General features: G+C 45.3%; 1 protein-coding gene across 1 annotated transcript; it reads right to left on the reverse strand.

Moving 5' to 3' along the window:
* Positions 1-5,267: 5,267 nt before the first annotated feature.
* On the reverse strand, positions 5,268-5,885 carry LOC145940180 (uncharacterized). The gene has a single exon (XM_083045097.1). The coding sequence runs from the start codon at positions 5,883-5,885 to the stop codon at positions 5,268-5,270; it is 618 nt and encodes a 205-aa protein (XP_082901223.1).
* Positions 5,886-26,164: the final 20,279 nt, after the last annotated feature.

Here is a 26,164-nt window from a genome sequence, read left to right on the forward strand (position 1 = left end):
CTGTCCCTCATCGTCCCCCAGCCATCCAACTCTAGATGGGGGGACATAGTAGGGCTCAGCCGCAACCACCAAGCCAATGTTCCACTTCGCCATGTTTTGAAGGAGCAGATCTTGCGCCCTGGCGGAGTGGTTCAGATTGGCTTGGAGGATGTGACGCTCCATTATTCTTGTACGTCCATCGCCTCCTCCTGGCTTATTTCCCTGCAATTGTCCCTGCTCTCAGGGATTGCCTCGGGAGTTCTATCCTTCCTCCCGTCTGCTGCTTCATTTACTCTTTGGGAGGAGGCTTCCTTGATCGCTGCCCCTTCCTCCTTCTGGCTTGCTTTAGCACTCTGGATGCCTGCATTCGCCTTCTTCCCTTTTACAGACGCCGCCTTCTTCTCTACTTTCTGCGTCTTATCTTTTCCCCCCCCGCTTGCTGCTGTCTATACAGACCTGGCTCCCCATTCTATGTTTTGCGGGGCGGCCATGATCTGCGCATTTTATGCATCTCAGCTCGCCCTCGCATTCGCTGGCCTTATGGCCATTTTGACCGCAACGGTAACAAACAGTACTGCGATCTGTCCCCGCTTTACACCGCTGTAGGGTATGTCCTACCTCAAGGCAGCGGTAGCATTGCAGGGGTCTAGGCTTCAGCGCTTCGACTCTTGCTGAAACCCAGCCCACTCTTAAGCGACCTTCCTCTGCCAATATTTTAGCCGCCTCGGCCGGACATCTCGTCCATACAGCCCCGAGCCCTGTCGGCGCACGGCGGATATTGCCCACCTTAACGTCGTCCTCGCGGCAGTTGCCTTTATCGGCAATAGCCCTTGCCACGTCTCCTTGCGAAAGAGAGTCATCCAGGCCCCATATTCGCATTTCTGCAAACTTGGTTGGTCTGGAGACCTTAACCCCCTTGTGAGCCAGTATTTCTCTAAGTTTGGCAGCCAGTCCATCCGCCTTCTGCTTGCTGTCCTCCTTCGGGGTTTCTCCCTCTCCAGGGATTTCATATATTATAGCCCCCGTAACTGCTCTTTTGGGTTTGAGGGATGTAATGCCGAGCTCTTTGAGATTAACTTGATCTCTAGCTTCAGCCAAAATCACCCCTAATTCCTTTTTCGCAGCTTCTTCCCCGCTCCCCTCTACGGCGTTGTAAAGGGAAATTTGTCCTAACCTTTTTTTTTTTTAACGAGAGGAAATGCGCAACCGCATACCCGCTCACCTCCCCCGAGGTTATGTGGGTCTGGGATCTTCGCCCCCGGGACTCAAATGGATCCCGGGGACTCCCCCGACCCACTAAAACCTCTCGGTGGCCCTCTGAGCGCTTGTGCCGTGGCCCCGGGAATCGCTTTCGCATACACCGGGGCCGCGGCACGCTGAGCTTGCGCTCCCATCCTTGATACAAGGGCCGGGTTTTACCCCGGCCCAGGAAGAAGAGAGTGGGGCCACCGACTCTCTTCTCCCTCGTGGGGGCCTGCGTGCAATGAGTCTCAGGAGCCCCCGCTCCCAAGACTCTGCAAGCCCCCCGCCTACGGTGCCACGGCTCCTTCCGCCCTCTGAGGGGGTTAAGATTCGGCCGTGGCACAGGGGGCATCTCCCGGGAGGCCACCTCCGAAGAGGAAGCCTCCCTCAGCGAGAGGGAGGGGCCCGTGGTCTTCGCCCCATTGGGCGAGAACCCTGTCCCCTCCGTCCCAATTCTCCTGTTTCTTTTCTCCCGGGGATCAGGCTACCTCCGCCCCCGAAGGGGGTTAGGATTCGGCCACAATCCCCGGGAGAACCTCCTTTTGGAATAAAGAGTCGCCCCCCGAGGGGAGCGACTCTCATCCCACCTCCGAGGCGGGATCGGGGGGAACTTGTGCTCTCCCCGATCTCGCCACATCTGCTTTACCCACTAATCTCTTGCTGCTGCTGCAGCAAACTGCCTTCTCCGAACGCCGGCCCTTCGTCGTCGTATCGGGTCGGCGTTCGGATCCTCCTCTCTTTCTCTTTCGGCCGCCTCCTTCCTTGTGAGGACTTCCTCACAGAAGGAGGCGACCGAGTTCCACTTCTCCCTATTCTCTAACATAGCCCTGACTACTGCAGTCAGGGCTAGGTCCGTCCCAATAAAGTCGGTCAGGGCGCGGCGCTCCTCCTCCCACGCCGGACAAAACTCTAAAATAAATTTGTCCTTTTTTTTTTTTTTTTTTTTTTTTACGTGTGGGAAATGCTTTATGCATACCCGTGCCCCTCGGGAAAGGGAACACGGGTTATGTGGGACTTCCCTCCACCCCGCACTTGACTGTTGTGCGGGGCTTCATCAGGGTACCCACTAAAACCCACACGACGACCTTCTCGGGCGTTGCAGGGAGCCCCCGGGAATCTGGCAATTGCACTACTTCCGGAGGCCCCCCGCCCTGTCCTGCCCGCGGGAGCCTCCGCTTGGTCTGCGGAGACTCCCGGCCACTCGCCGTTTTGGTTCGGCGAGGGGGGTCCAACCCTTGTAGTTGTGGCGCAAAGGGGTCGCACCTTCACGCCACGCCCTCCCGGGGGAAGTTGTGTTCCCCGGGGGGCGGGATCGGGTCTCGAGTTTCCCGCTCGAGGCCCGATCCCCATCTCCCTATCCGGCAGACTTGCGGGATAGGGAGGTATCATCTTCCTCTTCTATTTTGTGAGGGGGAGTTTTTTTCCCTCTTTCGTCCCGTGAGGCCATTTGAGTGGGGAATTTATCTTCCCCCTCTACGGCCTCCTCCCCCGGGTCTCGAGGGATGTGCGGGGTCTTGTCGCCGGGGCCGTTTCCTTCTTCTTCTCCTCGGCGGTCTGCCGGCGTCATCCCCGCTGCTGCCTTCTCTCGGAGCTCTTTCTCGCTCCCTTTCGGCCTCCTCCTTCTGCTTCATTACGTCGCTGCAGAAGGAGGAGACCGCCCTCCAGGACCCCTCGCTCTCCAGCATTCTCTCCACAACTGTTGGGAGCGAGAGGTCTCCACCAATAGCTTCTTCCAGGACACCGCGCTCCCTGGCCCACGCTGGGCAGTAGGCCAGGGTGTGTTGCGCGGTGTCCATGCCGTCCTCGCAATGGTGGCACTGCGTCGATTCTTCCCGTTGTATCTTGCACAGGTATTCCCCGAAACAACTATGTCCGGAGAACACCTGCGCAAGGTGGAAGGTCACCTCGCCGTGCGTCCTTAACGTCCACTCTTCTAGTCTAGAACGCACGGCTTCGACGACTCTGTTGCCGGAATTGGTGTCGGGGACATTAGCTAAATATCCCTTTCACCTTTCTAGTAGACGTCGCCGGGCTTGGAGCTTCATAATCGCCTTCGCTCTGGCGGTTAACTTAACGTTCCGCCTCTGGAACTCGCGGGTCTGCATGTACGTTTCATCGTACATGCACGCCACGAGCTCCATCGGCGGAAGCCCCGTCAGAGCTGTCGCCGCCGCATGGGACATCGTCCTATAGCCGCGCACCACCCGAATCGCGACGCGGCGCTGAATGCGCCGCAGCACATCCCGTATTTTCGGCGTGGTGATCGCGGCCTCTGCCCATACCGGCGCCCCGTATAGGGCGACGGCATTGACGATGCCCGCATACATGCGGCGAACCCTCCCGTCTGGTCCCCCCAGGTTGGGGAGTAGGCGGCCTAACGCAGCCGCCACTTTCTCCACTTTGGGGACCAGACTTTCAAAGTGCGTTATGAAACTCCATCTCACGTCCAGTATCAGGCAAAGATATTTAATCCGATTCCCGATCTGGACGGGGGTGCCTTCCACCGCAACATGGGCCCTCGGCGGCACACCGTGTGTGCCGTCGTGCAGGAATAGCGCCTCGGTCTTATGAGGCGCTACTCTGAGACCCATGTTGCGTATACTTCTGACGACGCAGTCCACTGCGAGTTCGGCCCTATTTCTCGCCTCCCCCCAGTGTTCTCCCCCGGCCAGCACTAACGTGTCGTCTGCATAGCAGACGACGTTGCAGCCGAGGGGGAGGGCGGTGCGAAGGACTTCGTCAAATGCGAGGTCCCACAGCAAGGGGCCTAATACCGACCCCTGCGGGACCCCGCATGTGACTTCCCTCCCGCAATTCTCACCTTCACGGTTAATGTAGCCGATCTGCCTTTCCCTAAAGTACGACCTTACGATCTTCACCAGGTACGGTGGAACGCGATGCGACTCCATCGCACGTTCCACCTGGCACCAGGGCAGGGTGTTAAAAGCATTAACAATGTCCAAGGATACTGCTACAGCCACCCCACCCTGGTCCATCTCAGATTCCGCGAGGGATCTTACTCTTTGGATCGCATCGATCGTCGATCTTCCCTCGCGGAACCCGTACTGTTCCTGATGAAGATCTGGTCCCACCCGGGACAGATGCTGGACGAGGCGGTTCGCCACCACTCTCTCCAACAGTTTCCCCGCCTCGTCCAAGAGGCAGATCGGCCTATACGCGAGAGGGGCCCCCGCAACTCCGCCCCCCTTCGGGATAAGGACAAGGTTTGCCCTTTCCCACACTGGGGGGGAAGTATCCTTCCTTCAGGCAGTCTCCAAAGAGCTGCTTTACGAACGCGGACAGATGGTCCGAGGCCATGACCCATACTCGTCCGGGGATACCGTCCGGTCCTGGGGCTTTGTTTCCCCTGGACCGGAGCCTCTTAATCACCCCGGACATTTCTTCCCTCGAGACCTCCAGGTGCTCTCCCCACTCGACCGGTTCCCTAGGTACGTCGGGGGTTCCGGCCACAGTGGGGAAGAGCCTATTAAGCGTATCTTCTTGCTCCTGGGGCTCGAGGGCTTCCGTCACGGAGGGCGCCCATCTTCTCAACTTGTTGAGTACGGTTTTGAATGGGCGCCCCCATGGGTCATTATTGAGCGTGAGTAAACTTTCGTCCCACGCTCTGGCCTTGGACTCCCTGATGGCTGCACTGAGTGCGTTACGCTCGAACCTATAATCGGCGTACGCCTCTTCGGTCACCTCCTCCCGGCCGAGTCGCCTCGCGCGCGTGAACCTACGCCTGGCCCTGGTGGTGACTCTCCGCTGTTCTGCGATTTCGTCATTCCACCAGTAAGCCACGCGACTCGGCCTGAAACTGGCCCTGGGCATCGCGGCGTCACACGCTCTTGACATGACGCCCATGAGCCAGTCGACCCGGCCTGGTATATCCTCCGGCATAACTGTGCCTGGCCAGGTCGCGGAGGCGACCGCAGCCATCAGTCTGTCCGCGTCCAACTTGCGCAAGGCCCATCTCCTCGGCGGAGTGTCACTATTCTCTCCCCCGCGGGGGCGGCCGAGCACCCTTTGGCGGGTGATGTTTACCCTCATCCCGATGTATAAAGGTCTGACAAGATTTCCTTGTTCATCACCCGCCAATCGCTAATCCTATCTGCCGCAGGGGAGTTTGCCCATGTAAGGTCTATAATCGACTCCCCCTGCGGCCGGATCAGGGTGCTCCTCGCGCTTACATTCATTAAGTGCAGGCCGAGTGCCGCCGCCCACATCTCCAGGACTCCGCCCCTCCCGTCCGTGCGCCGGGAACCCCACGCCGTAGCTTTGGCGTTGAAGTCCCCGGCCACGATTACCGGACGGTGCGGCTGTGATCTCATGAACACAGCTACAACCTCCACCACCTGCTCGTATTGGGCGAAGTCCAGACTTGGGGGGAAGTAACACCCCACCACCGTGATGGGCCCCCACTCGACTGCGACAAATCCCTTCCCTGCTCCCAGCTTTCTACAGGGAGGGGAGTTTGCTTCCCTCCTCCATGTTATTGCCACGGAGCCCTCATCGTTCGCCGCCCAACAAGGGTGATTGTCTGACACCCGATAGGGCTCCGAGGCTATCCCCAAACCACACCCGCCTTCTGCAAGGGATTGCATGAACAAGTCCTGTGCACGGCGGGCGTGATTTAGGTTTGCCTGAAGGAGACCAATGGCCATCTTATTTCTGGCCACTGGTCTCCTCCTCGACCTCCATCCTTTCTGGAACTTGTTCCTCTTTTCCGCCTACTGGCTCCTCCTTCCTTTCTGTAGCCGGCGGTACCTCCCTTCGCGCCTTCGCCGCAGCCCGTTTCGGGCGCGCATTTGGCGCGGTTTTGGAGCCCGTCAGTTGCTCCTTCGCTGCTCCCCTCGGCTCTTCCCTCGATGGGCCTGTAACGGCCTTTTCCTTTTGTGGGCCTTTCTTGGTCAGCTCCTTCCTTGAACTCTTTCCCTTGGGAGGGGAGCATTTTGCGCTCCCCATCCTGTGGTTGGCGGGCTTGCCCGCTTCTGCACAGAGCATGCACCTCGTTATGCTCCTACAGTCGCGGGCTTTGTGCCCCTCAATCCCACAGTTATAGCAACGATTGCTTTTATCATCTTCGCTGCTGCAGTTGGCCTGGACATGACCCCTCCTCATGCACCTAAAGCATTGGAGGGGCCTGTCCTTCAACACCTCAACGTTTGCCTGTAGCCAGCCGAATTGTATTTTTCCGGCTTCGACGATTTTCCTCGCCGCTGCAACAGGGCACCTTACCCATGCGGTGCCCATGGCTTTGGCGGCAAACCTTATCGGCCCGACTTTAACGTTGTCGGGACCACAGCCTCCCACCTCAGCCATGCGGCACTGCACCTCTTTTTCCGTGGTAGCCTCGTCGAGGCCCCGGATCCTCAGCTCGGCCGTTTTCGTTGGCCGAGTCACCTTTACTCCCTCGACCTCCGCCAATGCCTCTCTGAGCTTAGCGGCGAAGAGGTCCGCCTTCTCCGTTCTATCCTTCCCGGATATTTCATACACCATGGCCCCGGTAACATCCTTATGAGCCTTGACTCGGGGTATACCGAGGTCCATGATGTTTATTCTCTCCCTCGCTTTCATTATTGCCTCCTTATATCCGCCCGGCAGGCACGTCAACGTGACCACCGCCGATTTTAAGGCCCTCTTCTTCCCAAAACCTCCCTCGCTGGGCTTCATCCTTGCCTCTCCGCCAGCCCTCTTAGTAAGAGGGGAAGAGGCTGAGGCGGCCTTATTCCCCGACTTTGTGAGGGTGGGGTGTTGGTTACCCTCTTTTTTCCGATTGGCCGCTTTCTCCCGTCTCCCGACGACTTTGGCCCAGGTATTTCCCTCGGCCTCCATCGGTCGGGGAGGGATTGTTGCTAATGCCTTCGGGGCGGGAGGAACTGCTCTTCCCCCGATGAGGAAGTCTTCCCTGGGGCGCGGCGGTTTGGGTGTTTCCGCAGCCTTTGCTGGCTGCGTCGCCTCCTTTCCTCCATCGCCCTTTGTTGCCTTCTTCTTCTTCTATTTGTCCCTCCTTTTACCGGTCTCGTTTTGCGACCGCGCAGTGCCGCCGTCCTCGTTCTGTGTCACAGGCATCGGGCGAGTCGGTTGTTGGCGCGCAACCTCACAGCATGTTCGCGGTGGAGGGAGGGCACGGGAAGAAGGTTCGTCCTTCTCAAGCGGGAGGGGTTTGTCAGCAGGGTCTTGTAGGTTTACCCGCCTGCCTTTGACGAATTCCTCCCTTTTCCCAAGCAGACTTTGTATCTGTTGAGAGAGCCGGCTGTACTCTCTCTTTTCTTCCACAGTGTTGATACCTGGAGGATAGTACTCCTTCAGGATTTTTTCCTTTGCCCCTTTTAGGGCCGGTCTCACTGCCGGTTCCGGGGTCTGCTCTCTCGCCTCTTCCACCTCTACGTCCATCATTGTGTTGACGGACGTAGATTGGAGCGGTGCACGTTCCTTTTCTGTGCTGGCCCTTACTTGGGCCTCGGTCGGATGTGATCCTTCTCTCTCCTCCAGGATTTTGCGTGCTTCCCTTTCCTCCAGGAGGGCTCGGAGTTGCATTCGCATTCTTTTTGTCTCGCCGTACAGCTTGGCGTTTTCCGCCTTGAGAGCTCGGACTTGCTTCCTTGAGCTCTCGGCGGAGCCTTCCTCCTCGCCGATGTCTTTGGCCGCAATTCTCTCACTGAAGACAGCTATAGCTGCCTCCAGGTAGCAAGATGCTTCCTTAATCTCGGCTTTGATTGTTCCTTTAAGCCCCTTCTTGGACTTTATAACCGCCCTCATTAGCATTTTGCTTCAACACTTCGGTCGCTACGTCCAGATTGGGGGTCTCTCTCAGGTCCTCCGTGCGCTCCCGAACTAAGTCTTTCATTCTTTCGAAGGCCTTGGAGCTCTCAAGGAATGTCTCGGGATCGAGTATTTCCCTCTCGTTCTCCTCGGCCTCTCTCAGAGCTCTCTCTATTCGTTCCATCTTAACCAAGCAGTGCTCGCTCGTTGTCTCGGGCCGTCCTCGTTTCCTCTTCTTAGGGGGGCGAAGAATTTCCTCGACATCAGAGTCGAGTGACTCCGTGTCCCCCTCCACGTCGATGTACTTGTCCGCGGCTGCATCCTGGATTCCGGACGGCCCAGCCACGGCATGGTTAGTATCCAAGACATCTATTGTCTTGGATCTCGATCCTGGCTTTTTAGCGATCGTTACCTTTCGGTCGATCCTCTCCACTTTGACAACAGCCACTTTGGCTCTCGTCCTAGTGGAGATGTCACCATCCCCGTCTTCTTGCGCGTTGTTCGCGCTTGGAGGCATGGTGGTGATTTCCACCTCCATGGCTCTACCTTCCTGTTCATTCGCCTTCTCGCTTGGATTATTTTGTGTGAGTGATTGATTCATGACTGAAAGAATCCCACTCCCTGCTGCGGTTCTGTGGACCAGGGTGTACCCTCACCGACCAGGAGGTGCCCCGAAACACGACCGGCCACACCCCACTGGCAGGGCCCCGAGTTCCCCCGGGGAGTCCACATATGTCTTGATCGGGGGGGATACCGCACCCCCGGCCGTGACTCCGAGCCCCTTACACACCCAACGAGGGTTATGACGCCCCCGTTGGGCTTTCAGGGGTCCCCCAGCTCCGATCCTGGGGGTACCGCCCCCCGGGGGGCCCCACGGACGGGACAGACAGGGTCGCCGCTCCCCGGCCCTGCCCTAACCGCCGTGGCGACCAGCACGCACCACACCGGTAATTACGTCCGGTGTGGGCTGACGCCTTCCACCAGTTGGTCGCTTCGGAAGAGGCAACGGTCGCTTCCGACTGGTGGTATCTTCTCTCGCCACCGGACCCCGACCTCGAAGTACTTTCGAGCGGCCCCGGTGGCTGACCAGCGTGGCACCCTCCGGGCAAAGCCCCTTGGATGTGATCCCTCCGGGCAGAGCCCCTCGGGTGACCACGCATGGCCTTCTCCGCTGCCCCCAGTCCGAGCTCGGAAAACGTCCGAGTGGCACGGGTGCGGCCAACCATAGGGACGCTGGGACGAGAGCAAGCTCTCCACCAGCACCATGGGGTTCCTCTCCACGCCGGACCCCGCCTCGGAAGAAGTCCGAGCGGCTACGGCGTCTGACCAGCGTGATCCCCTCCGGGCGATGCCCCTTGGGTAAACCCTCCGGGCAGAGCCCCTCGGGTAACCACGCGTGGCCATCTCCGCCGCCCCCGACCCGAGCTCGGAGTACCTCCGAGTGGCCCGGGTGCGGCCAACCGCAGGGACGCCGGGACGGGGACCCAGGCTACCCAGCCTGGAGACCCCCAACCAGCACCCTGTGGCTCCTCTCGTCGCCGGGCCCCGCCTCAGAAACGTCCGAGCGGCCCCGGCGACCGACCACTGTGACCCCCTCCGGGCGATGCCCCTCGGGAAACCCTCCGGGCAAAGCCCCTCGGGTAATCACGGATGGTCACCCATCCCCGCGGCCCCCGCCGCAAAAGATCCCACCCCGCAACCCCGGGGAAACACCCCCGGGAGAAAGACCCTCGAAAACACCCCCCGAGACAGCAGAGCTAGAATCCCGCGGCCAAGGCCGCTAACTGCATGGAGAGAGGACAGCGCCAAAGGCGCCGTGCAATATCCATCCCCTAACGGTGCCATACCACCGGGCGTTTGTATTCAAGGTCGCCATCCTCTACCACATACGAGCCGAGGCTCTATAGGGGAAGTGGGCTCCCTCCTCCCAAACATGGGAGGGCTCCCCGAGACTGGGGAAGCTCCCCAGAACTCGGGGAGTTGATGTACCCGATGTAATTCGGGTACTGTACGCTCTTAGCACCCATCTCTCCAGCGAGATGGGTGAGCCCACTCATAACGACAAGGTGGCGTCCAACGAGTGGGAAAATATATTTGTCCTAACCTAACCTTGCGACCGACAGGCGCTCACAGCTCGAATATTCCCGTTTCAGCAGCAGAGCCGAGACCTGGATCTTCCAAGGAGTGAAGCCAAGGTACCTGTAAATAAAAAGAGAGAAATGTATATAGTTAGTTATAAGTTTATTTAAAATAATAATTATAAAGTTTAAAAGGAAAAAAGAATTATAATTAAAATTATAATTGGAAAAGGAATAAAAAGTTAAATAAAGTTAAAATGTAAAATAATATAAATATTTAAAGGTAGATCAAAATAGACTTAAGTTTTAAAGATAGAGTTTTGAATAAAAGAATAAGTTGTTTTTATTTTGTTTAGCAAACTTTAGGTTTGATAAGACTCTAATTATAGAATGCGCAAGAGCAAAAGTTAATTGAAATAATAAGAGCGCAGAAGGAATAGTTAATTTTGATTTATAATTAAAAGGAAAGATAAATCCTAGAGTTATTTTGAGTTGAAACATTAATTATAATATACGCACGATAGAGCGTACGAACAGAGGTTCGTAATATAATTAATAATAATCTTTTAATAATTAGAATAAGTTTGTAACGTTGGAAGAAAATGGAATATATGAAAACAAAATAAAAAAGAAAAGAATTAGAGAACGATCCGTATGATCAGTGCGAGGTCAATAAACGAAAGTTGACGAATCGTTATAAAACTCTAATAACGTAACCTTATAAATATTTGAGACACATTCCAATCATTAATTCAGTTAGGAAATTAATTTGAGTTAACGTAATGAAAAATCAATCATAAACAAGTGTTGAAAAATAAAGACACTGATTGGAAATTATTTTATAATTTAAAACAAGCAGACAGACGCTATTTATTTTTAGTTTTATTAGAATTATTAATTGACGTTATTTTTAGTTGTGAAAATCAATCACGGTATGAAGTCAATTACAAACATTAATTTATCAATATTATATTTGAGGAATGAATGATTGAAGTGTGTAACTATGTAAATATACATGTACAGTTAGTTTTAAGCATTATAATATACGCGAAGCGTCCGCTAAGAACGCGAAAAGGGAAATGATGTGATTGGCTAGCGCGAGCGTGGTGGGGATAACTAGGTGACTACCCAGCGGCGACCGCGGACCATAACGAGAGGCCCGACGCGCTATTGGCGCTGAACGACAGCCAGCGCGGAGGACACGGATTGGCCGGCGACCCAGTAGTGGGGAGACGTACTATAAGAAGCGGCGATCCGAAGACTCGAGAGCTTTAGACTCACCGAATTCCGACGCGTAAGGATCGCTCGGCGATGGGGGCTTCCGCTCACACCCTCGTACCGCGTAGAAAAAACACGTTCAAACTCGTTGACGCGAACGCGACAAAACTTGTAACGAAACGTGACGTGATATAAGTGCGAGAATTGTAACCGCGTTATTACCTGCCATAGTAAAACAGCGCGAGTTAATTTAATTGAGATTCCCTGTAATAAATCATAATTTCATTAAATATATATATAGTGTTAGTGACAATAAAAATCAAGTGTTACTTACCTGTGATACTTACCCAATCCAAATCGGTTGAGTTGACCATCCTTGAATGGTTGTCCTGTCGATGATTTCGGATCCTACGGGCGGTGCATCGATGTCCAACGGCGACCTGAAACAGAAAAAGAAGGAAGTCTAAATCGAGGAAATAGGGAAATTGGCTCGAAGAAGGATCTTTGGCCAAAGTTGTCCATCGTTACTTACCAAACAACCAAACCTTATCAGTATTTCCACTGGTTAAAATACCTGGCGACCGATGAAACCTGGCGAAAGCGTTGCTACCTGGCGACTGGTGAGTGATACGTATCACGCGTTACTCTCTAAAGACCGGTCACAACCTAACCTTGCGACCGACAGGCGCTCACAGCTCGAATATTCCCGTTTCAGCAGCAGAGCCGAGACCTGGATCTTCCAAGGAGTGAAGCCAAGGTACCTGTAAATAAAAAGAGAGAAATGTATATAGTTAGTTATAAGTTTATTTAAAATAATAATTATAAAGTTTAAAAGGAAAAAAGAATTATAATTAAAATTATAATTGGAAAAGGAATAAAAAGTTAAATAAAGTTAAAATGTAAAATAATATAAATATTTAAAGATAGAGTTTTGAATAAAAGAATAAGTTGTTTTTGTTTTGTTTAGCAAACTTTAGGTTTGATAAGATTCTAATTATAGAATGCGCAAGAGCAAAAGTTAATTTAAATAATAAGAGCGCAAAAGGAATAATTGAGTTTGATTTAGAATCAAAAGGAAAGATAAATCCTAGAGTTATTTTGAGTTGAAACATTAATTATAATATACGCACGATAGATCGTACGAACAGAGGTTCGTAATATAATTAATAATAATCTTTTAATAATTAGAATAAGTTTGTAACGTTGGAAGAAAATAGAATATATGAAAACAAAATAAAAAGGAAAGAATTAGAGAACGATCCGTATGATCAGTGCGAGGTCAATAAACGAAAGTTGACGAATCGTTATAAAACACTAATTACGTAACCCTATAAATATTTAAAACACATTCCAATCATTAATTCAGTTAGAAAATTAATTTGAGTTAATGTAATGAAAAATCAATCATAAACAAGTGTTGAAAAATAAAGACACTGATTGGAAATTATTTTATAATTTAAAACAAGCAGACAGATGCTATTTATTTTTAGTTTTATTAGAATTATTAATTGACGTTATTTTTAGTTGTGAAAATCAATCACGGTATGAAGTCAATTAACAACATTAATTTATTAATATTATGTTCAAGGAATAAATGATTGAAGTGTGTATATATGTAAATATGAATGTACAGATAGTTGTAAGCATTATAATATACGCGAAGCGTCCGCTAAGAACGCGAAAAGGGAAATGATATGATTGGCTAGCGCGAGCGTGGTGGGGATAACTAGGTGACTACCCAGCGGCGAGCGCGGACCATAACGAGACGCCTGACGCGCTATTGGCGCTGAACGACAGCCAGCGCGGAGGACATGGATTGGCCTGTGACCCAGTAGTGGGGAGACGTAGTATAAGAAGCGGCGATCCGAAGACTCGACAGCGAGAGTCTCACCGAATCCCGACGCGTAAGGATCGCTCGGCGATGGGGGTTTCCGCTCACACCCTCGTACCGCGTAGAAAAAACACGTTCAAGCTTGTTGACGCGAACGCGAAATAACTTGTAACGAAACGTGACGTGATATAAGTGCGAGAATTGTAACCGCGTTATTACCTGCCATAGGAAAACAGCGCGAGTTAATTTAATTAAGATTCCCTGTAATAAATCATAATTTCATTAAATATATATAACGTATTAGTGACAATAAAAATCAAGTGTTACTTACCTGTGATACTTACCCAATCCTAATCGGTTGAGTTGACCATCCTTGTGAATGGTTATCCTGTCGATGAATCCGGATCCTACGGGCGGTGCATCGATGTCCAACGGCGACCTGAAACAGAAAAAGAAGGAAGTCTAAATCGAGGAAATAGGGAAATTGGCTCGAAGAAGGATCTTTGGCCAAAAGTTGTCCATCGTTACTTACCAAACAACCAAACCTTGGTATTTCCACTGGTTAAAATACCTGGCGACCGATGAAACTTGGCGAAAGCGTTGCAACCTGGGGACTGGTGAGTGATACGTATCACGCGTTACTCTCTAAAGACCGGTCACAGTAAAATGGTGACGTTGGTATGTCTTTGTCGCGGCCTTCTGCATTTGCGAGTCTTGAGTCAGACGAAATTTATGTAGTCGTGAGACATTAATCGTGAATAGCAGTAAACGATTTGGCGACCGTGACTACGGACTTAAAAAATCTTCGGAAAAGATGCACTGTCACAATCCCACAACGATTTGGCGACCGTGACAGCCAGCTTTTTAAAAAAAAAGCTGGACAAAAAAGTTTACCAATATGGTAACCGTCACGGTTACCATATTGGTCACAGTCGGACTTAGTAATCTTCAGAAAGATTAAAAATAAAGTAAACTCTTAACAGCCAGAAAAAGTGTTAAATAGAGTCACGCGGTAAATCACAACATCAAAATTTGGTGGAAAAACCGTATTCGAAACAGTCAATACAAAATTGTTCTCGAATAATTAACCTAGTAACAACCGTGAAAAGTTATACAAAATACAGCATGATTAATATCGTAACAGCTGTCAAAACGGCTTTAATGACCGTTATATTCGGAATTAGTAATATAATTTTCGAATAAATAAGACCGTAAATTCGCGAAAAATAAAAACGATTGCTCGTTAAAGTCTTTGTGAAAGCGAAGTACGCGACATAGGTAACCGACAAAGTAGCGGCACAGCGAAAGTAATCGGATAAACATTACCAAAGCGCGGAAGTGAAATCAAAGCGAACATGTCAAATCAAAATCGCAATATACAAATTTACATTCGATTTGAAATTTCGAATAGTAAAATAAAAGGTCTGAAATAATACGAGGAAGCAAAGCATAATACTAGTACATCTACGCGATAAGAGACGCGAAAAAAGCTAATAAAAATTCTAAAAGCAATGAAGTACTGCGAAAAGAGTGAAAAGAGCGTTTCAAGTATCCTAAGTGCAATAGAAACGAAATCTAAGTAGTTTAAATAAATATTGTCGAAAAAAGATGAAAGGGAATAGCATAATAATAAATCTCGAAAAGCAGGAAAACGGTTCGAAAAAGAATAGCAAAAAGCGAATAAATCTCGTAAGGTAGGATAGAACGTGGAACGCGAATAAACCTCATTTTTGCAAAACCGTTTAGCAAGATGAGCGACGACGAGCAAAGATCGACAAATTTCGGAAAAGTAGAGCACACACCAAATCTACCGTTAAGATCCGGAAAAATACGCGATATGGCGGATAAAGCAAATAAGCGAACGGACGAAGCGATCGGAACGCAAAGCGAACACGGCGAAAACATCCATAGACTCGATCAAATCGAAAATAAAATGGATGAAATAATGAAAGCGTTAAGCGCAATAACATACGCGAGATCGAAAAATCCATCACCCGAAACTGTGATGAGCGACGAATCGTATAATCCGTATCCAACAAAACGTAACGTAGTTAGAAATCAGAGTCTTAGACTACCACGCGGTGGCTGGATTAAAAATCCCTTTGATGATCTAAAATTTACGGGAAAAACGGATGATCTCAATCCAATGAGATTTTTGAAAAAATTCGATAATGTGGCAAGATTCGAAGACGTCGACGAAATAGATCAACTTCATTTCCTTGGGAGATGTATGCGCGATCAGGCGTCAATTTGGTTCGAGATCCATGAATTCGATAATATAAATGACGCGAAAACAGAGTTCGTTAATTATTATTGGGGCGAAAATCAACAGGCTAAATTCAGAGAGAGGCTATATACCGGTAGGTACAAGCCGAATAAAAATCTCCGTATGGCCGATTACGCATTAGACCTAGCGCGGAAAGCAAAAACGCTAGAACCGCCAATGGGGGACGCGGAAATAATTCGTTGCCTTAAACGACACTTTGAAAAGGAAATCGCGAGAGAGATTAAATTAGCATCGGTAAAAAATATCGCAGATTTCACGTTCCTATTAGAGGAAATAAACGATGAACGCGAGAAAGAAACCGAGATGAAAACGCGTGAAAAACAAAACGCGAAGTTAAATGTGACTAATAAAAAAGTGCAAAAAACGGAATACGCGAAACCTAACTATTGGAAAGCGAATAGATTCCAAAAATACGATGGTAGCAAACCGAAAGCATTACCATGGCACGATAATATAGACGAAAGTCGTAAAAGCGCGAAAAAGAATAAACCCGAGTTAGAACTTCCAGATAGCGAAAGCGAAACCGATAACCGTAATAAAAATTCGATAAAAGCCAAGGCAAACGCGAAATACAACGCGAATAAAAATGCAGGTGAATCGAAAGGACCCGGTAGGAAGGGAGTCAACGCGATAGGGGTAAAAAATTCTACAGTAAAATCACCCGAAGGGGGAGAAAGCGCGAAAGAAAATAATGATAGCGATTCGGAAATCGAAGAGAAGCAAATCACGATAATGCGAACGCGAAAAATCATTCAAGACCTTGAAGACGAAGAGGAAAGCGAAAGAAAAAAACCGACATACGAACCGATCATTAAAGTCACGGTGAACGAGATAAAAATCGATACGTTGATAGATACGGGGGCTGAAGTTTCGGTTATGACGCGCAAAACTCTAGATCGTTTGAAAGAGTCAAAATCAAATATAGATCAAATCCCGATACGAAAATGTAAACTCAGAGGAGCGTTCGGGGAACAAGAATCTACAATCGCGAGTAAAATACAAATACCCGTGAATATAAATGGAAATATTTTAACTAGCGAATTCTTTGTGGTTGAAAAACTAGCTTACCCGATGGTAATAGGCAGAGATATGCTAAGGAAATATAACGCGAATCTAATTTGGATCGAGGGAGAATTCTCGTTGAAATTCAATACGGAAAACGCGAAAAAATTTAAAATAGCTTCTATCGAAAAATCTAATTTAGAAGGGGGCGTAACTTTAAAACAAATACTCGAAAAGCACAAGCAGGCATTCCAACAAAAAATCGGTAGAGTCAATCACTACAAGCACAGGATAGAAATGTCAGACGACAAACCTCCGAAGCGTAGGACCTATCCGATACCGGAAGTGCATCGCGATAAAGTGAAAGAGTTAATAGACGAGTGGGAGAAACAAGGGATAATCGCGAAAGCGGCAACACCTTACATAAGTCCTCTCGTTGCAGTGGTAAAAAAATCAGGCGATATTCGTGAATGCCTAGACGCGCGCGAAATAAATCGTAAAATGATCGGAGACCACGCACAACCTCCAACGATAGATGAAGTGTTTAGTAAAATGGGGAACCGTAAATTCTTCACAACGCTAGATATAACACAAGCCTTCTGGCAAATACCGCTAGAAAAGGAAAGTCGAAAATACACAGGTTTTATGTTTCAAAACCAAACCTACGTTTTTAAAAGATTACCATTCGGTCTGAAAACGGCAGGGGCATCGTTCACGAGAGCGATGAATCGAGCATTAGAAGACGATGCGTTAGATTTTGTAATCGTATATTTAGACGATATTCTTATCGCGTCAAACTCACTTGAGGAACATTTACAACACATAGATACCGTGTTAGAAAGACTAAACAAGGTAGGATTCAAAATTAATAAAAATAAATGCGAATTCCTACATAAAGAGATTAAATTTCTCGGACACACGTTCGACGAAATATCCGCGAGTATTAACGAGGACACGAGAAGTTCCGTTAAGAATTTCCCAAAACCTAAAAACAAAAAAGCAATTCAAGCTTTTCTAGGGCTAGTTAATTGGGATAGACGATTCATAAAAAATCTCGCGAGACTCACGAAACCGCTAGAAAACCTTCTTAAAAAAGACACAAAGTTTACGTGGACCGAAACGGAACAGGAAGCGTTTAACAATATAAAGGTAGCATTTGATGAAGCACCGACGCTATACCTAATCAAATCCAAAATGAATTTCGGGGTAGACGTAGACGCGTCAAAGACTGGTTTAGGCGCGAGATTTTATCAATTCAATGAGTCAGAACCGGAAAAAAAGTTAACAATCGCATATGCGAGCCGTAGCTTAAAACCCGCAGAGAAAAACTACACGATAACAGAGTTAGAATGCTTACCATTAGTATTATAGCTCTTAAGAAATGGCACGTTTTATTAATGGGAAGACGCGTGAAAATTAATACAGACCACAAAGCTATTCAGTTTGTGAGCTCGTGCGCGAACGCAAGCGAGCGAATAGCTAGATGGATGTCGTTCTTAATGGAGTTCGACTTGCAAATAAATCACATTCCCGGAAAAGAAAATATAACGGTAGATACGTTATCGAGACAATTCGCGGAAAATAGCAGCGCAGCGATTAATGACAACGAATTCAAAATATACCCGGTGTTAGCACGCGAACAGCGACACGATTCAATTGCATGGATCGAAATGATCAAAAAAGCACAGCAAAATGACATTGAATTGCAACAAAAATTAATATCTCAACGCGATAGATACAAAATTAGAAACGGTTTAATTAGAATCGAAAATGGACCGGAAGAGCGAATAGCAATACCGGACAAAATAGCGTGGAATCTAATAGATTCAGTCCACAAGTTCCTATTGCACTTCGGAACTGACAAAACGCTAGCATTTACAAAGAAATATTTTAAAATCGGAAATCTAGACAGATTAGTACGTGACGTAGTAGCGTCATGCGAGACGTGTTTAGCGACCAAGTATTATACCAGACCTACTCGAGGACCGGAATACTACGAGTTACCGGGAGATAAAAATAAAATTATATCAATGGATATATTTGGCCCGTTACCGAGAACACAATCGCAAAATAGATATATATTGGTTACTATGGACCAATTCTCAAAGTTCGTTAAATGTTATCCGATGACGAATCAAAAAATTGAAACGATAATCGCGAACATAGAGAACAATTATTTACGCGAAATGAACACACCCGAGACTATGGTAACAGACAACGGCGGTCAATTTCTTACCGAACGGTGGACGCGATACGCGGAACAAGCCGGTTTCCAGGTAAGACGTACATCGCCATACAACCCGCAGTCAAATCCAGTAGAGCGCGTAATGCGTGAACTAGGACGCGTGATTAGAGCGTATTATCATGATCGACACACACGTTGGGACGAGATAATTCAAAGGTTCCAAGATACGATCAACAACACAAGTCACTTCAGCACAGGAGAAGTACCGACGGATCTATATCCACAGCTGCAACCCAGTCTGACAATCGATCCAAGGTTACAACCTGAAGAACGTGAAAACGTAAATCCAGCCGAACAAATCGAGAAAGTCAAGCAATATCTCGAAAAAAAGGCAAGACAGAAAAAAACAAACCGATAAACATGAGGCGGCAAAAGAATTCCAACCGGAAGACAAAGTCTGGGTGAAACTTCACCGCAGATCTGATGCAAGCCGAAAAACTACTAAGAAGATACCTCTGGTTTATCAAGGTCCGTACAAAGTACGACAAGTAATCAGAACCAACGCCTATTTAATAGAAACGTTAGACGGAAACGTCATAGGCACGTACAACACAAGGCAGTTGAGACCACACAGGGATCCGACACTAAAAACGATCGACGAAGAGGATGTATCAGCGATAAATGTCATCACAGTAATACCGATCGAAAGGTTAATGGAGACACCTGGAATACTGCAAAACAAAAGAAGAAATTCCAGTTTAGAAGGGGGCGTCGTAAACAAGAAAAATAACAACGCCGAGAAACCTGAAGACTTACCGGAATTAAAAGAAACGAAGAAATTATCCTTTCTTATCAGAGACACATCTGAAACACAAGAAAAACAATTGGGAAAATTAAGATCCAAGAGATACTTACCTGAGTCGAAAATCCATCCTGAGGGAGCGGCGACGAAGAACCCAATACCTGAAAATAAAAAGAAAGGGGATATAAATCAAATAGAATTTCAAATATCTACGGATAATAAACGAGATTTAAGAGTCAAACTTAACAAAAATTTGACGAACCAAATTTTCAATTCAGAAGAACAGCTATCCAAGAAGGAGGGCGAAGAACAGCTTTCAGCAACAGCGAAGATCAATTCCGATCGAGAACCTGAAAGAAAAAAGAAAATTCTAGTCAATAACGAGCGTACAATAAAAGATTACGAATTGACAAGGAATGAGGAAAAATTAACAATAATAGATAAAATTCCACTAATTGTTAATACAAGAACGAAAAACACAAGAGTTGTCAACGCAGGAAGTTCAAGCGAAGACGAAAGCACTACTGCTCACGCAGGAAGCGAGAGTGGGGGTAGCGATCGAGGCGAAGAGGACGACCGAGACACAGTATACATTCGTCAAGCGGCCAAACAACTTGCCGAAATGGACGAGCGACTAAAAATTCTTGATCAACGCGAAAAAGAATTGCGAGATCGTGTAAATCAGTTATCTGAGACACGAATGAACACGTTTCACAGCGAATCGCGAAAAAAGGAGCGAATAAAGAGACTCGAAAAACTAGTCGAGATGCTCGAAAACGCACCTGAAGTACCTGAAGATAGTGACGGGGATGAGGCTTTAACCGACCTAATACACAATATCGATAGAAGTTCACATCGTACCGAAACTACAATTGACAAATTCATCTTTGTAAAGGAGGATGACGGCACAACAATCTCCGTGACGACCAGCATCACGGTAAGATCGAGTGCAAATCAAGAAAGAATTAAAGACAAGAACATTCGAATCACTAAAGACATCGTAGATTCGACAATAACATCAAGATGCGAAGCACCGTGGGCGACTAAGCTAATCGTATGCGAGATGAAAAACTCGAATACGGAAGTCGAAGGCGGTAGAAGAATAATCGATCTGAGAACATTATCACAAGATGAAAATCAAATCAATGTGATTCAGCAGAATGAAATTCCATCCACTTCAACAACTGAACAAGAGATCGAAATCGACGCAAATTCGGAAGCAGTCAGATCTGACAGCGACTCTGTTTCAAATACATCGAGACAGACAGCTATTACCGAAAAAAGCGACGAAAAGAAAAAATTCGCATTAAAATCCAAACCAATTTTCAAAGATATGCAAATGGTCAAAGAAGTTCCAAGAGAATTAAAAATAATACTTGAATCTCTTGATAATGACCGAAAGAAGAAAGAGGAGACGAAGCGAACACGCAAAAGAACTTCGTACATTGAGGAGTCATCCGATGAAGAAGACGACATCATGCACATCTGCAAATTTAAAAGCCAAAAACGCAGAAAACATTGGAGAAGAGGTAAAGGCGGTAAAATCGGCGAAAAGTTTAACAAAAACGACGATGAAACGGACTTACCCGAGCTGTCCAAATCGGCTGCGTCAACTTCCAAGGCATCTGACGATTCCGAAGAAGGGGGTATGCGACCGACAGGCGCTCACAGCTCGAATATTCCCGTTTCAGCAGCAGAGCCGAGACGTGGATCTTCCAAGGAGTGAAGCCAAGGTACCTGTAAATAAAAAGAGAGACATGTATATAGTTAGTTATAAGTTTATTTAAAATAATAGTTATAAAGTTTAAAAGGAAAAAAGAATTATAATTAAAATTATAATTGGAAAAGGAATAAAAAGTTAAATAAAGTTAAAATGTAAAATAATATAAATATTTAAAGATAGAGTTTTGAATAAAAGAATAAGTTGTTTTTATTTGGTTTAGCAAACTTTAGGTTTGATAAGATTCTAATTATAGAATGCGTTAATTGAAATAATAAGAGCGCAAAAGGAATAATTAATTTTGATTTAGAATCAAAAGGAAAGATAAATCCTAGAGTTATTTTGAGTTGAAACATTAATTATAATATACGCACGATAGAGCGTACGAACAGAGGTTCGTAATATAATTAATAATAACCTTTTAATAATTAGAATAAGCTTGTAACGTTGGAAGAAAATAGAATATATGAAAACAAAATAAAAAGGAAAGAATTAGAGAACGATCCGTATGATCAGTGCGAGGTCAATAAACGAAAGTTGACGAATCGTTATAAAACTCTAATTACGTAACCCTATAAATATTTAAAACACATTCCAATCATTAATTCAGTTAGGAAATTAGTTTGAGTTAACGTAATGAAAAATCAATCATAAACAGGTGTTGAAAGATAAAGACACTGATTGGAAATTATTTTATAATTTAAAACAAGCAGACAGATGCTATTTATTTTTAGTTTTATTAGAATTATTAATTGACGTTATTTTTAGTTGTGAAAAATAATCACGGTTTGTAGTCAATTAATAATATTAATTTATCAGCATTATGTTCAAGGACTGAATGATTGAAGTGTGTAATTATGTAAATATATATGTAAAGTTAGTTTTAAGCATTATAATACACGCGAAGCGTCCGCTAAGAACGCGAGAAGGGAAATGATGTGATTGGCTAGCGCGAGCGTGGTGGGGATAACTAGGTGACTACTAAGCGGCGAGCGCGGACCATAACGAGATGCCTGACGCGCGATTGGCGCTGAACGACTGCCAGCGCGGAGGACACGGATTGGCCGGTGACCCAGTAATGGGGAGACATAGTATAAGAAGCGGCGATCCGAAGACTCGAGAGCTTTAGTCTCAATAATTTCCGACGCGTAAAGATCGCTCGGCGATGTGAGATTTAGTCTCACCGAATCCCGACTCGTAAGGATCGCTCGGCGATGGGGGCTTCCGCTCACACCCTCGTACCGCGTAGAAAAAACACGTTCAAACTCGTTGACGCGAACGCGAAATAACTTGTAACGAAACGTGACGTGATATAAGTGCGAGAATTGTAACCGCGTTATTACCTGCCATAGTAAAACAGCGCGAGTTAATTTAATTGAGATTCCCTGTAACAAATCATAATTTCATTAAATATATATAACGTGTTAGTGACAATAAAAATCAAGTGTTACTTACCTGTGATACTTACCCAATCCTAATCGGTTGAGTTGACCATCCTTGTGAATGGTTGTCCTGTCGATGAATCCGGATCCTACGGGCGGTGCATCGATGTCCAACGGCGACCTGAAACAGAAAAAGAAGGAAGTCTAAATCGAGGAAATAGGGAAATTGGCTCGAAGAAGGATCTTTGGCCAAACTTGTCCATCGTTACTTACCAAACAACCAAACCTTGGTATTTCCACTGGTTAAAATACCTGGCGACCGATGAAACTTGGCGAAAGTGTTGCAACCTGGCGACTGGTGAGTGATACGTATCACGCGTTACTCTCTAAAGACCGGTCACAACCTGACATTTTGTCGATCTCGCCGCGGCCATGTTAGATTGTGACATCAGAGACGAGAAAGCATAAGCTGAAAATTCTTAGATGCCATTTTTAAATGAAAAGATATTTCGATGAAACACTACTTCAGATGGCTTTAGCATACTTTTAAAATACCTCGAGAACTATTCTTTTCCCTTGACAATAAATCAATAACCGTAAAATGATCGTAATATCAGACATTGTCATGTGGAATGACTGCGCATGTGCAAAGACCAGACGGACTGGGCCTCATATTACAGTCATTTTACAGCTGTTGATTGATTATAAAGAGAAAAAGTTTTCGAGGTATTTTAAGCATGTGCTATAGCCATCTGAAGTGCTGTTTCATCGAAATATCTTTTTATTTCGATATGACATCTAAGAATGTTTAGCGTGTATTTTCTCGCCTCTGACGTCACAATTCCAATATGGAGGAGCCTTAAAATTTTATCATATATTTTATAATTTAAAATAATTTTTAAAACATTCTTAAAATAATTACATAATATAATGTCTTTATTTGCTTACCGAGCGTTTCGAAAGTAAATCTTTTTTCAGACGACCATATAAAGTCTTTGATCATGTGCTTGGGATACCTCAGGATCAAACGGAATTTGTACAGAGTTTGCGGCAGTAAATTTTCTATATGATATGTTATTTTGTCATTATTCTCCTCAGTGTTATTTGCAATTTGCCACTCCCGCATCGCATCGTTTTTATATTCTAGTATGGAACGGAATTCAGTGTGGATCGTCAGATTAATGCTAGGAATCCATGAGATATTCATACTGTTTGTACCGACTCTGCTCAGATTTAAATCATTCGGTTCCGACATGTAAACTGCTTTGATTAAACTGTCATTGAATAAATGGCTGAAATTGGTTGGATATACACACACATATATCTGGTATTTCTGTTTAGGCAGCAGCTGGATTGTTGTAAAAAATTTTCCATCTGTCGTACGGCTCGGTTCATTTATAAGTTTTTGGTCAAGGTGATAACTTTTTTTCTGCGTACTGTTTGGAAATAGCAACCAATATACCTTGTAATTCACTGCCACGCAGTTTAATTTCTTCGGTGGCATCCAATGAACTATCGCCAAAGTAGGTGTTAGAACTTGAACCGTCACATCTTCCGGCGCATTGAGTCTGCCTAATTTAGTTGTCACATTTAAATCCGAGCCGAATTGTAATGTCATCGATAATTTGTCGATGTAAAAATTGCTGAGTGCCAACTTTAGCATATAGTTTGTGTTTGGCGTTAAATTCTGAATTTTACAATGCCGTTTATACGTCACCACATTAAATTGCTCGAACTTGTTACTGTCATTGTCCAAACATGTTAAATAATTTACGGAAATGTTATATATTGTGGTGGCTAAGTTATACTTTTCGCATCCATCATTTAGAATCGGTTCCGGAAGGGTTACCTTGATACTGTTTGCGTTTATAAGTACTTCTTCAATACGATAATCTTCCATTTTAGATGTTAGACAGATCGTCGGGGGATATAATTGTAAAGATTTATCAAGAGCTGTTAATCGATGGTAGAATTGATACTGATTAGAATTGATACCTTGCATACTTATTTTTTCGACACTTTCAAATGCATTTTCTTTACTTTCGAGAAGAGCATACTTTTTTTTAAAAATATAGATTATTTTGTTAAAATTATTGTATAAATAAATATTTATCTGATCAATCGTTAAATCATCAAAATCTGTTTTATTTCTAGCTTTTAAAATCAGGTTACATTTGCAACCATTAATATCCGTTACGATTAAATTGTTTTTCAATATCCAATACATTAGTGGCTTATCAACATTTGTTGTATCAATCTGCATAGAGGATGATTGTTCTAGTTTGTATTGGCATGTATGATCTTCCAAAAAAGATTCTGACCAATATAAATATCTAAAAAATATGCATATTATTCACATACTTTTAAGACATTATCGTTACTGTATATTAGAAATAAATATGTAATTATTTAAATTTTTTACAATTTTCTATGAATTTATGATTCCATAATTTATGAGCTTTAATATAAAATCTACATATTAGATTTCTACATATTAGATTTCTACATATTAGATTATTGAAAAGCTATAGAACAAATCTTTGATTAAAAGAAACAAAATTGTTAATTTTTTTAGATTGATTTGATTTAATGTACCTTGTATACGGAAGTACTACTAAAAAGAGTGAAGAATACATTCTTGAAGACAGAGATTTCGTTATAATTTCATCTGGTTTGTCCATACCCATTTGTTCCCACAATGTTAAGTCTAGCTTCATAATGTAGAGATTGTCCATTTTAATTTGTAACCAGTAAAGATTTCTATGAATCCAATTGATGCAGAGACTGTTCGCAGTGACATCGAGGTTTGTCATTTTTGTGTAATTTAGATTCGTTTCGATTTCGTTTTGATTAAAATCCGATGTTATTAACTCTGAATTGTCAGTAATCCCATAAATTTTATGTTCCAATGCCGAGTAAACGATTTCTTTATATTTAACATGTACAGGAAGTTTAAAGCCAATCCGAAAATCTATATCCAATACGTGCACACTTTGTGTATCCCTCGGCATTTCGAGTAATAGAGGTATCGGATTCTCACGTGTGGTTGACACGTTGATGAACTTAGTGTAAAAACCAGCACCAAATTGGTTATGCGCTTGTACTTTAAAGTAGTAAATTGTATTAGGTTTTAAATCATATATTTTATGTTGTAATATTCTGTTTGACAATGGGAAAATATCGACAATTTTAATAATTTGATACAGGTCCTCGAACCAATATTGGACTCTATATTTTTGTATCTCTCCATTTGTCAATTTAGGTTTGTTCCATCTGTAAAGAAATAATATATCTTAATCTTAATTTTTATTTTTAACGAATTTTTGACAAAGAAATACATTTAAATATATATAAATTTACACACACACACACACACAATAATATAGAAATTATATATAGATTTATAGGAGAAAATATACTAATAAATCGTACCCCCTAAGGTAAATATTAAAATTGCAATAAAACTATCACTGAAATAATACATTTTTTTATACATTTGAAACTATAGTTTTTTGTCAACGATATACACTAAACATTAACACAAATTTAGCATTGTTTCATATTGTAAACTAAAAATTGAAAAGAAGTTGTATTCGGTATAATTTACAATCGGTTTGCTATATAAATTGTACCCAGAGTGAGTTTTTAAGGAGGATGGTTGCTGTTATTGCGG

The sequence above is a fragment of the Prenolepis imparis genome, unplaced genomic scaffold (assembly GCF_030444845.1).
Source record: "Prenolepis imparis isolate NDT839.2.m4 unplaced genomic scaffold, iyPreImpa1.0 SCAF_9, whole genome shotgun sequence".
In the NCBI taxonomy this organism is placed as follows: domain Eukaryota; kingdom Metazoa; phylum Arthropoda; class Insecta; order Hymenoptera; family Formicidae; genus Prenolepis; species Prenolepis imparis.